The sequence below is a fragment of the Amblyomma mixtum genome, chromosome 2 (assembly GCF_055824585.1).
Source record: "Amblyomma mixtum isolate Tamu chromosome 2, ASM5582458v1, whole genome shotgun sequence".
In the NCBI taxonomy this organism is placed as follows: Eukaryota; Metazoa; Arthropoda; class Arachnida; order Ixodida; family Ixodidae; genus Amblyomma; species Amblyomma mixtum.
Window position 1 is genome coordinate 200211191 of NC_143013.1, and position 13528 is coordinate 200224718.

Below are 13528 nucleotides of genomic sequence, written 5' to 3' on the forward strand. Positions count from 1 at the left end.
AAAGTGCAAACTTATGTGTTTTTCTCATGTTAATAGTGATTTGCCCATATTGACTCTTAATGGGGTGTTACTTGAACCAGCTACAAGGTATAAGTACCTCGCAATTCATATTACGTCTAACCTTAGTTGTAATGCGCACATTGAGCACATCACTAACAAAGCTGTTCGCATGTTCGGATATCTGAGACGCAACTTTCACGCAGTCCCAACTAACATCAAACTTCTACTCTGTACTACATTCGTACGCTCACAACTGAAATATGCTTCATCAATCTGGGAGCCTGGTGCGAAGAGTTTGATCGACCTACTGGAAATGATACAACACAAATCAGCGCACTTTGTCCTCTGACTTTCAGCGTATACGAAGTGTAACCGCTACGAAGACTACCTTGGGCCTAACTTCACTTCCGTCACGACGAAAATTACGCACACCTGTGTCTGTTTCAGAAAATATTTCATCATGAGTCCATTCACTACAGGTTACTTCTTCCACCTTCATATATTTCACACTGCACAGGTCACATAAATAAATTAGGCATTTCTGCATGCCAAACTAAAACCGCCTTGGATTCTTTTTTTCCTCGAGCTTCATGTGTCTGCCGCAATTTCACACTCTGTATTGTTTCGGTCTGTTGTTATCGCTTCTAATGAATACTATATTGTGTTCATCATTTATTCTAGCTGTTACCTTTGTTTTCGTAATTTATTGTTCTCTGCTCTTATTAGTATTGTCAGTGTTAAATGTATTACCTACTCCCCTCTGTAATGCTTTGCCCTGAGGGTAAAATAAATAAATTCATATTCACCCTTCGTTCTAATTTTAATTAATCGTTTGATACTGATTTTAGGGCTAACAGTGTAAACAAGTAAATAAATATACTGGCAATATGAGTGACCTTGCTCTTCGTACGCTGCGTGTAGTTGACCTGAGCTGTTTCATAGGCTCGCCATGTAATCTTGCACCATCCTTTGTGCCCTGCATCTTCACTCTGCGTCTTGAAATGCATGCGTCTTGATTCATGAATGCTATTATATGCGAAATTAATTTCATTGTCTCGTTGCTCAGAATTCGTGCCCACAGCAGGAGAGAGGGAGGTGGGAAAGGGATTAAGGTAAGGACGATAACCAGGCATATGCCGGATTGGGTACCCTGCATGTGGGAAACGGAATAAATGGAATGAACAAGAAGCCAGAAGGAAAGAATAGTTTGTTGTGTAAATGGAACATGTCCATAGAGTCCCATGTAGTCTGTAAAAACAATGTGAAGAGCTATAGTGTGTATAGATGGGATGGGCACAACCCTGTGGCGCTTAAATACATCTGAACAGCACTGTGTGGATGAAAGTCGAGGCCGCAGTCACAGAATCTTGGCGTCTGTTAAGGAACGCCAGTCTAAACAGTGGAGTGGTAGGGGGGGGGGGGGGGCAAGTCAGGGGTGTTATCCAGAACAGCGTTACGGTTGGCTACCCTGCACTGCGTAAATAGAAAAAGGGAATATAAAAGGCAAAGCAAGTTGACGCAAGGAACAAAGGCATCAGATAAGGATATATGCACGTGCCAGTGACAGGTTCTCAGCCCGTTCAATACCTTTATGGGCTGATGGGTGAACATGTGGTTGGTGACTATGACAACTGAGTCTCCTGTGGTTCACAACGAAACCACTGCTGTGCAACCTCGAACTCCACTCGTGCTGCAAATATCCGACGTCCCATACGACCCGCTGGAGTTGGAATGTGCCCTCACACAAAAGGCCAAGATGCAATGTTACATAAGTGTTAACATGATAGCACTCATGATATGTGCAATGGCACGGTGCCAGCAGCATTGGCAGATAAAACCTGTGTGAAATTTGTCGCTCAGCCACCTGAACTTTCTCACAGTGCTATGAGCAATGCATTAAAATTATTACCAGCTCATTTTAAGAAGCAGAAAACAAGAAGAAAATGAACAACACAAGGCATTATGCATGATATCTGCAAGTGACATTTATTGAAGGTTAGATCAGTGTACACAGATACAGGCTTTAGTCTTTTAAGAGGGAAAAAATACAAAGCATTAGAATTTTTTAGAAGTTGGGTTGTAATCATTTAGATGTCCACAGCATCGCACCTGACATATCTCGTGAGACTGACACTCCACAAACTCCACCTGCCTCTTTGCCACCAGATCCACTTCTGACACATCTAACATCTTCAGCCTCCCTCAGGCAGCGTACACGTGCTCTTATTCCCCCGTGTACCTACCCCCTTCCCCCAACCTATCACGGGTGGAGGAGGTCTCTCTGAGGCGGCTGCGTGTCGGAGTGGCCCTTACGCCTGTAGTTCGCAACCAGTGGAAAAGTGACAAGATTCCTGCGCCGCAAAAATGCCCTCACTGCGAGGCACCCGCTTCCGACACCAATGTCCACCACCTACTGTGGACATGTCTCGGAACTTCACTGGAGCGCGCTCGAGTTCTTCAAGAGGCAGGACTGTCTGCAAACAATGACTCTACTTTGCACGTGTGGGTAACTAAAAAAATTTACGCCCGAAGCTTATGTGACTTTTTACACGCAACCGGGCTTCATGCATTTCTGTAACTTATTCTACCCTTCGTGACTAACACCACATTTTATGCCGCGCGGCACACACAGCGTCACAAACAAATAAATAAATAAATAAACAGAGCCACTATATTTCCATTTTGCTCCAGTTCTACATTTTTACAATTCAAGCGCTTCTGTGCAACTGCGGCATTGCCATAAATTACATGCTCTCATCAAATTGAAAGGAAAGACAGTAAGTCGTAATATTTCACACTCCTTGAGCTCTGCTCTGAAATGTCCAAGTGTGTGTGTCTGAACTTACAATGTACTTATGGCTGAACCAAATGCTTAAAATCCAGCTCCATCAAAGTGAGCACAGGTGAAGTGGAAAATAAGGAGGGACTGGTGGCCCATTTTATACAAAGGAGATCAATCATTTCTAAAGGCGGTTTTAAAGGTGGACTGACTCATGGTATGAGGGCATGGGCTTCTCCTGTTCTTCCAGCCTTTTTGTGCAGTTCTACAACCTTTCATTTTTCTCTGTCTTTGGTTTTAGAAGACGTGTTAATGATTCTCACTGTAAACAACTTTGGAATTTTCAAAACGATAGGGAGGAAATGTTCTGACCACCACCGAGAAGCATAAAAAATGGTTGCCTGCTTCAGATAAATGCAGATCATTCTAGCAAGGGGGGTCTCAGATCCCTTGTCAATACTGCAGTACTGGTGGGCGGTCTGAGACCCCTACCCACTGTGACCCCCTGATTTTAAGCGTTGGTCAGACCGTATTATCAGAAGTCGCATAGGATACAGCTCCTTGTGATATTTGCACAATGTCCTTTGGGAATGAATAGATGCCCACAGAACATCAAAGCAATGTGGACACTCGATGTCCACTTTTTTTCGATACAACAAAATGGAATTTTTGTCTTTATTTTGCTGCAGCATTACCGAGTGCTTTAAAAATATAGCTGCATTTCATCATTTCAGTCTTTGTGTATATGGCCAGTTATAGCAGTAGATGAACAAAACACAACTAAGCACCAGGGTGCATCAAATTGTTTGCCTTCATATGCACACCATCATTTTGTATCTGCTGCTGACCCTAGCAATATAGCTTAGAAGCACTGGAACGAATGGTGAAGGGTAGAAAGAATTGGAATTGGTTGAATTGTAAAAGATTCAACACGCAGTGTCTCAGCAACAGCCATCTTAGTTTTTACCTTGAATGTGTGTGCCTGCCTCGTGACGTTATGACTCACAACACTGTCAGGCGAACAGTAAATATTTTGGACACAGAGATAAATGCAATGACAAATTAGATCGTTAAGACGTAGAGGAGCAATACAGAACTTGGGCATGAAACATATGCTTCGAATCCATGCGTGCACTGAAAACACACAAATGACAAAATTCAAAAGCTAGGAATATTTTCATCCTCTTAGCACATATCGTGTAAAAATCCACCTTAGCTAAACTAGCCGAGGCTTTATTTCACATACTTCATCCAGCGAGATAATTTTTTAAGTGTCTCTGTGGCTGCGTCCAGTATACAGCCGACCAGTGGCATTCAGTGTGCCCAGGTGTTTATAATGACATCACTACTCATGACTCCAGGAAAAAAGAAAAGTTTACCTTGAAATCTCAGCTCACATGAGCCATTTGCGTTTACCACTGTGTTATGTCCATACTTGAAGACAGACGCACATTACATAAGGAGTCATGCATCAGTGCTCGCAGATGCAAGAAACAGCAAAAACAGAACACTGGAACCAGAACATAGCAAACTAAGGAGTAGTTACAAAGGTTACAAATGAAACTGACTGCGAAAGATTAATGCGAGTTGATAATACGCAACTATCAAGCAAGAAAAGGGGTGGAAAAAATTTCGGAGGCATTGTGGCAAAGGCATAGCAGAATTTCATTACTGTTACTTAGCATCTTGCAGTCACAACATGATGCTCTACGTGTTATCAGGATGTGAATCTCCATGTTCCTGCAGGAGGAAAGAACAAACTACTCATTGCTATGACCTTTTGTGCATATGCTATCTCAGTGGCTATATATAATTGACAACTGAGAGGATGTTCTTATGAAAGGGGTTGCCTAAAACCATACGTCAGAATTCTATAAAGTTAAAATGTCTGAAGAAAGCATACCAAGGCTGTGTGGTGCAATGCAAGACGTGGGAGAGAGACTTTGAGATACTGCAGTGAGATGAAACACAGTCACGTCAGTCAAAAGCAATGCAACTTTCTATGAGTGGCAGATTGCAAAGCAGCGCTGACCAGTCTTGTAGATTAGAAAAGTCATTTTCAAAATGCTGTGTAGTCTAGGAATAGAAACTAAAAAGCTAAGGAGAGCAATTGAGTATCATGCACTGGCGTGTAAGATGATTTGTTCGCTGGGGTTGAAGGCAAATGAGATAGATCTAAGCATACTCAACACAAATTGTAGGACATGTACTCAATACTCTTAGCACCCGTCCTTTAATGACTGTACTCCAGGAGAAAGCCACAACACAAAATATGACCATGCTTCAGTTCTGAGCATTTCCCCATTAGCTCCTGAGGGCTCACAATGCAACAAGGTGACAAAGTATTCAGCTCTGAGAAAGAAGATGGAATAAGAAGCCTTTATCAGCTGCCGCATGAATGCTGTAGGAATGGGAATTGGTTCACCATTCCCACATCAGCACTTCCTGGGTGCCACAACAAATAAAGTACCATGGATGACGGGTGCAGTGTCATTTCCACACAGTACGAAATGTCTGATGTGATGAAGCTTGTTAACTGTTCGACCAGCATTGCTGCAGGTTAAATACTAATGTAATCATGAAGTTGTTACTCAATGCTGTGAGGCACAGCTGGCCCTTGTAGAGATGCTATCATATCGTGTGCAGATAAAATGATGTTATCACCAACAAGGTCACATGAGTCATCATCATTCATCACATAAACTGCCATGGGATTCAGTGATTTCCAGTGGTCATGTGACCTGCTTATATGTCTTTCTTACACTTATTTATACAAATTCTCTCTTCCATGACCGACACACATATAGGCTGATGCCGAAAACCTGTAGTCCCTTCAGAATGATACTTAGGACAATTACATCCATTTTTCATTCTTAGTAAAGATTGATTCTATGGCTCTCTCTGGCTATGTAGTATTCTGTTGTCCAGCAGCAAAAACTGCTATTTTTGATGAGAAAATTTGATTTAAAAATTCAAATATGGAACCTTCACCGTCCCCGGCTTTTGGATTATAACTCATCACATCAAGAAGACTGAAAAGAACTCTGTGATCACCATGTTGAAACGGTGGAGTTGCTTTTGCAGTTTGCTTGTAAAAATGCGCAGTGGTGACAATACCTGTATTACATTTCTTCACGTTTTCTATCTTTTACAACTCCATTCTTAGCGAAAGTAGTTTGATTTTTGATTAGAATGTGGCAATCAGTTGATAGAGGCCAACTTCAATTTATCCTCAGTGTTCCTTTTAACTACTTTAATCTACCGAAACAGAGCTATAAAGGATTAATGCTGTCATTACAGCTTAACCTTAAAACACTGCAATGTAATACACTGAGTGAAGCTCTTGACACCATGAACCCCAAAAGCCATGAAACTGGCAGTCAAGATCTACAACATAGGTTGTGATGAAGCACATTGTGAAACCGCTCCATGCGGTTGCGAATGTTCTTTTGTTTTGTTATTACCTCGCACAGTGCAAATCGAGGAGGCTCGAAGCTGCATATTGTGTAACGTTTGAATGTGCCGGGGTCTTACAAATGCCTGTACCCTACACAGTTTGATTTCAAGCAACATGTTCGGGGCTGTCTGCTAGCTTATGCATGTATGATTCGTCAAAAGGGTTATGTGTCTCTAAATTGTTTAGGTGGTAACCCCTGAGTATTAACCACTTGGTTAATGATGCATTTGGGTATGCAGGACTCATTATGGTACATGCTTCTAACTTAGAGAATGCACCCTCTGCTAACCAAGCAAGGATCCAGGCCTATGTGCCATGCATGTGCAATATATCACACCGCTTTATTATCTTAAAGACTCTCCTCTTGAGGGCCATTACAAGAGGGGCATGTAACAGGGATAATTCATATAGACATTAGTTTTAATGATTAAGGTGAAATAGATGAAAAGAAATTAGTGCTGTTCAGTTTATCGAATTTTCTGCCAACCTGACTTCCCGCTCTTGGCTTTCCAGCATAGAGTGCACCTGCCAGTTACCAAACTGAATTTAACATTTGCTACCAAAGAGCTAGATATAAATTGTGATAATTGGCTTTCTGCACTCTCACAAACATTGCAGTATGCTCATACAGTCTCCCATGGACTATAACATACAGTGGCCATCACACTGTAGTCAGAACCTTTGTTCATCAAGTACATCCACAACAAACTAATCAAGTTCCATGATCATCTGCCACATTCAAAGCATCTCAATGAAACATGCAACACATTATTATGAATACTGCATCTTCAAAGACTATGCATTGGGCACGTTTACTTTGTTCTGCTCGTCTTGTAAGTGAAAGCATGTGTTAGCAGTTGTGCTTTCAAAGGATGTAGTAGCATGTCTAGCTGTCTTTTAAGTGAAGCAATTTAAGCAAGCTATGCAGGCCAAGATGGCTTTAATGCACATGTCAGTGGCGCTTGTACAGTCGTACACATGGCTGTACAGAGCGCTCAAACAGCACATCGGGCAGTTACGAGAAGCCTTGGGCTCTAAACCAGACCTTATTGTGCATATACATTTCCGTGGATCGCATTTCACTCCTCATGCCTGTACAATAAGCTAGTTACCGGAACCGCCAGCCTGCAGCGAATGCCATTCTAAATGTACAACACAGCAGACTGTCGCAGTGCTTTATGGACAAGTGTGTGGACGACTGTACACGAAACAGGAGCTTTCATTTGGGCTGTGAAATGTCTATGCATGTGAAATGGCTGATGCATGGAATCAATCCAGTTTGAAGTCTCTGTGCCTGGGTATTCTGTGTCTGCATATGTTCTTTCATCCCATTCATCTGTGCTGCCAAGCTTTCGTGTGCTTCCATATGTTTGGTTTTTCTATTCAGTATGCAGAATAGAGACAGCTAGGTGGCATACGGCAGTGATGTGGAAAAGCATTTTCTTGACAAAATTATATTTTTGTGGAATCGTTGCTATGGCTGTCAATAATGAGATGCCCCTCTCATGAACCTGCACAACAAGCACACATATACTCTATAAAAGTTGTCGATTTGTTTACACCGATGATGATCCATAACATTGCTCAGAAGAAAGCATTTGTTCACGGCGGATTTAAGGCTGGGGAAGGGGAAGAGTGGTCTCCCCCTCCAACCTCCTTGAAATTTTTTCAACGAAAAATGTACGGGAAATACATGGTTCAAATTAGTACTGACCCCAAAACTGCACTCCCTCCAGGAATGACTCATAAATCCACCCCTGTATTTGCCTCTATTACAAAGGTTTCCAGTGTGGAAGTAACAACTGGGGGTAACTGTGGCAAAACGTACCTTCGTTAGACTAATAGAAAATGACTGATGATTTCTGAATAGCAATTACTGTCATTATATTTGTACAGTTCCTTACCGGGCTAATTTCATGATGCTTTGAATTTGATCGCATTTTAGTTGAAGTTTTTTTTGTGCAGAAGTAAAGCTGGCTCCTTTAAAGCTGTCACATCTCATAAATGAAGGTGCTTAAAAACATGCAGTGCCGTAGCGGTGTAGTACGTCTTCAACCGCAACGTGAAACCGAATCAGAGCAGATGTGTGGTGCTCGTCACCTTCTATAGTGATCTGGCTTCAGGACCACTGCAAGCTGTAAATATAGCAAAATGCTTCCCTCAAGCCAATAGTTAGCTTTTCAATATATGCATCTGTGGAAAGACTTTTTGAAAGTAGATAGTTTCAGTGAATTTGTGTTATGACAGTTCTTTAGGCATGTTTTCTCATCTTCACCGTGTCTCTCACGGAAGTAGTGTTGCCTTCAGGAGCAATGCCACTTGACTGCTGTTAATTACTTTTGCTGTTGCTTTGAATTTCCCTGAGTGCTTGCCTGTGAAGGTAATGAGTAGTTTTTCTTGTAGCTACTCAAGCTCACTTCTAATATAACAATTGTTTGATATGTTCACTTCTAATCAAGGATTATTGGTATCATTCATGCATTACAAAATGGTTCCATCGTGCTATGAACTCTCAGCCAAGAAGTCTACTTGCCTTGGCAATGTTATCTTCTCCGAGGGATATTGTCACCACTGCATGAGACTGGTTTAGGCTTCACTAAATTTGACCTTTCAAGGCAGCAAAACTTTTCTGTTTGCATTATGCCTTTGAAAAGTAAGCAAAAGTAAAAAAACTGTTCACCTTTTCCAGATAATTCAGCTTAACAAAAGTGTCTTAAAGAGATCTCATTGTATTTAATTACTAGCTCTGGCTGAGCTACAGTTTGCAGGATTGACCTGCAAATTTGCATTAACTGAGAACCAAGAATAAGGCCCCAAAATAAACAACTCATAGAAGCGGCTCTTGTGTGCATTTTCAGTGTGTGCAGTTATGGTTAATGATTTTTCATTAATCAACTGTAACTTAATTAGAACTACTGGTTTATTCAAAATGGCACTTAAATTTGGTCATCTCTGGTGTTTTTTGGTTACAGCCGAAAAGTCGAACACCTATCTATAAGTAGCATATGAGGCATGAAAAAAACTTCGATATAATTTCTGCTTCGTTGTTTTATTCACTACAATGCTAAAGTCAGCCTGCCTGAAGAGCTGGAATACTATGAGAAGATCTAAGCAGTGATCATATTGCAGTTTTCTTAACGCCTCACATGAGTATACACTCACCTTTCACATCAGAGATCTCTGTTCACATCACAGCCATCGCTGGGCTGTTGGAAACTAAACTATTAACGGAAGAGAGGATAAATTTGATTATAAATTATTTAGTTGTAGAAGGCAAACACATGACGATTCACATACAGCATGTCTTATGCATCATTACTAATATGAAGTGAAACCAAATTTGGATATCTATTCTTCTTTTAGATGTACCATATAAGGCTGTACGCTGGTGAAAAAATTGATAATACAACTTGTTTCCTCCAGTCCTTGATGTCAATTACTATCTAATGAAATGTAATAAGCCAATGGCCCTAGGCTGCTCAGTGGATTGAGCAACTGCCATGGTAAAACTATAGGTGACATCTGCCTGTAGCTGTTGTCTTCATATCTCCAAGCAAACATCAGCGATCAGCATGTACGTGTAACAGAAAAACTTCTCGACAGCTAATAATGTAAGTATCTAAAGTCTGCACAGACTATATGCTATCGCGCAGTTGCTTTTACAATGAGCACATGCAAATATTATTTTAAAGTGTATAAATGCCGATTGCTGCTGTCTCCTTGAAGATATGAAGACACAGCTTCAGACATATCTGACTATAATGCGCACTACACAGTTGTAATCTGAAAAGTGTTTTTATTTAGGCTAGGCAACGATGACATAAGCTTGGATATGTTACATTGGTGACCGCGAAGAGATGATCCTATATAGCGGTGTACGCGTGAACGTGGATTAGGCCTCGGGAGTTGGTTCTCTAGTAGCAGCCTCCTCGTCCTTCGACGATCCCTTCTCGTCTGTCACAGCCTTCGTGGACGGCGTCGACTGCACGGTGATGGGGACGACCCGGGGCTTCTTGCTGGGGGGCTCCGGCTTGGGTGCCTCGATGGCCAGCACCCCGGAAGACGAGAGGGCGCAGGTGAGAGCCCCGGCGTCCACGCCCTCGGGCAGAGCGAAACGCCGGGTGAACTCGCGCTTCACGTAGCTGCAGCCGTCGTCGCTCTCCTCTTCGTGCTTGGCGCTGACGACGACGCTGTTGTCCACCGCCTTGACGCTGATCTCCTCCGGCTGGAAGCCGCGGACGTTGTACGTCACGACGAACTTGGACTCCGAGTCGGACTGGGCCTCGTCTTCGGCGTCCGACGCCGAGTTGCGGCGCTTCCGGGGTGCCGTCAAGCGGGGGCAGTGGTCCGCCCTGGAAGCCTGCTTCAGCGCTGGGCGGGAGATCCAGCGTCGTCTCAAGAGCTCGTCGCCGAGGCGCTCGAGGGCTTCGAAAGGAGCGAAGAACTCGTCGCTGCGGAAGATCGGGGCCAACACGAAGGAAGCCATCGCTGAGCGATTGCAAACTCTTGCAGTAGTCACTGGAACAAGCGAGCTTCGAACGAACTTGATTCGTCTGATCCTGCCTGCGAGCAGACGACGGCGCGCTTTTATGCACGAAGCGTCGTCTGCTAGAAAAAACGAGAGGCGTCGAGAACGAAGGCGGATCTATCGCATGGGCGCCTTTCTATTGGTCAGTATGTTCGTGACGTCATGCATAACGTTGAAGCGTCACAGTTACGTGTCGGCGCTTCTGGTTTTGTTTGGTTCACTGCTCTTCCATGTTCTCGTACTTTCGAGAGCGTACCGGACGAAGCGGGCGCGTTGAAAACGGTTATGAGGGGACGATTTGCGCTGTCAGGAGTGCATGCCTTCCTGTGAAACATATGTGCGTGAGAATGCATGACATTCTGCGTCACGTTGATCTTTAAATTGGTTGGTTCGAGTCTTTCTTTGAAAATTATTATGTTGCTCAAAAAATAATGTTTATTCGCGCTTGCATCGTCGCTGAATGCCGGTCCGTAGGCGTAAAAGAAATTTGCAGTCGCTGTGATGCAGAATTTAAATTTTAAAGATGATTCGAAAGAGGTAGTCTTTATATAAATATGCTTTAGTAATGATCCTCAGCTGTCTATGCAATTAAAGCGTTAATTTTCCACCTTTCCTTTCTATTGTTAACTCACGTGCTTACATGTAGTTGAGGTCAACCACGGTGAGCTTCATGGCGAGTGGTCTGATGATTCTTTTTATTGTTTTCCTCGTGTTTACTTCTGCTCATGCGCTGGTGGCTATATATACACGGTGTATATGGCAATAAACGCGATCATTATAATTAGTCCGCTCTAGCTGTTATGTCATATGGTGTCTGTTAATTAATTATCACCCGCTTATTTTCTGTACACTGAATTGAAAAATCACACATATATGTTGCACCATCCGGCATGCTGCGCATATTGCGGTGAGGCTGCATTGGTTATTTTGGCCTTGAATACACGCATCAATCAGTGGTGCAGCACGATTCTGCGAATTACATTTTTTTGCCAGCCTGTATTCACAATGTCATGAAGTTAATTCTACATTTTTCAAGCGCCCGATCCGCTACCCGTCTGAAGTTAATTCTATATGGTGCATCAATTTTTTGTTGTTGCAAACTCTAGCTCTCTTGACGGTTGCCATCAACCAAAAGGAAGACATGCAATGTGGAATGTTTGGATTAAAGAGCTTACTTCACATTATCCTTTTATCAAGAGTAGCTAGCGCACACCCCTCAATGAATTTTTCTTCTACATTTCTGAAAACTAGCTTGCGCCGCCGGCACGCATCTCGCCTGCAGAGCAGTGCCCGGCCGTCCGTAATTAATATGCAAGAAATGTTATGCTAGCTATAGCACTTCCAAATCATCTTTCAAATTTCAATTCTGCATCACAGAGATTGCAAAGGCAACAGTTTGTCGAATTTATTTGGAGCCTGCGGCGGCAGAGTGACGATGTGAGCGTGAATAAACATTATATTTTTTGCTTGCAGGGATTTCAGCAACATCTTAATTTTCAAAGACTCGAACAAACTCATTTCAAGATTGCCAGGCATACGTTTCACAGGAACACACGCACTCTTGACAGCGGAAATCGTCCTCTCATATCTTGTTTTTATCGCGGCCGGTTCGCCTACACTCTCGAAGGTAAGAGAACAAGGAAGGGCGAGGAACAAAACAAAACCAGCAGAAGCGCCGACACATAACCGTAACGCTAGACGTTGCGCATGACGTCACGAGCATGCTGACCAATGGAAACGCGCCGATGCGATAGACCGCCCTCTGTTCTCGATGCGTCCCGTTTTTTCTAGCAGACGACGCTTAGCGTATAAAAGGGCGCCGTCGTCTGCTCGCAGGCAGAATTTCGTTCGAAGCTCGCTTGTTCCAGTGACTACTGCAAGAGTTCGCAGTCGTTCAGCCATGTCTTCCCTCGTGTTGGCTCCAATCTTCCGCGGCGACGAGTTCTTCGCTCCTTTCGAAGCCCTCGAGCGCCTCGGCGACGAGCTCTTGGGACGACGTTGGATCTCCCGCCCAGCGCTGAAGCAGGCTTCCAAGGCGGACCACTGCGCCCGCTTGACGGCACCCCGGAAGCGCCGCAACTCGGCGTCGGACGCCGAAGACGAGCCGCAGTCTGACTCGGAGTCCAAGTTCGTCGTGACGTACAACGTCCGCGGCTACCGGCCGGAGGAGATCAGCGTCAAGGCGGTGGACAACAGCGTCGTCGTCAGCGCCAAGCACGAAGAGGAGAGCGACGACGGCTGCAGCTACGTGAAGCGCGAGTTCACCCGGCGCTTCACTCTGCCCGAAGGCGTGGACGCCGGGGCTCTCACCTGCGCCCTCTCGTCTTCCGGAGTGCTGGCCATCGAGGCGCCCAAGCCGGAGCCCCCCAGCAAGAAGCCCCGGGTCATCCCCATCACCGTGCAGTCGACGCCGTCCACGAAGGCTGTGACGGATGGGAAGGGATCGCCGAAGGACGAGGAGGCTGCCACTGAAGAACCAACCCCGGGATCTTAAACTTTGGCGACTGCGTTCACGCACCACTATAGGATCATCTCTTCACGATCCCCAATGTAAATGCCCATTTTCATCAGACACATAAATAAATTGTTTTTGATTTAAAACTGATCATGTTTCTTTAGCCGCAGCTGACAGGAGGGAAGAAAAAACAGCAGGAAGTTTTAACCAGCGCGTCTTGAAAAATGGCGGTAGTAACGTTTTTACCAGCATTCATGCTGGCTTAAGTTTAATCAATGGTGCTGATCTGTGCAGTGCTAACAGCTGTGG

The 13528-nt window shown here is 43.9% G+C and overlaps 2 protein-coding genes across 2 annotated transcripts; one reads left to right on the forward strand and one right to left on the reverse strand.

Moving 5' to 3' along the window:
* Positions 1-10069: 10069 nt before the first annotated feature.
* Positions 10070-10800, reverse strand: LOC149362203 (alpha-crystallin A chain-like). The gene has a single exon (XM_089569658.1). The coding sequence runs from the start codon at positions 10720-10722 to the stop codon at positions 10129-10131; it is 594 nt and encodes a 197-aa protein (XP_089425784.1). The 5' UTR covers positions 10723-10800; the 3' UTR covers positions 10070-10128.
* A 1819-nt stretch (positions 10801-12619) lies between these two features.
* Positions 12620-13258, forward strand: LOC149362204 (alpha-crystallin A chain-like). Its single transcript, XM_089569659.1, has one exon. It carries the CDS (start codon positions 12665-12667, stop codon positions 13256-13258), a length of 594 nt encoding a protein of 197 aa, XP_089425785.1. The 5' UTR covers positions 12620-12664.
* The last annotated feature ends 270 nt before the right edge of the window (positions 13259-13528 follow it).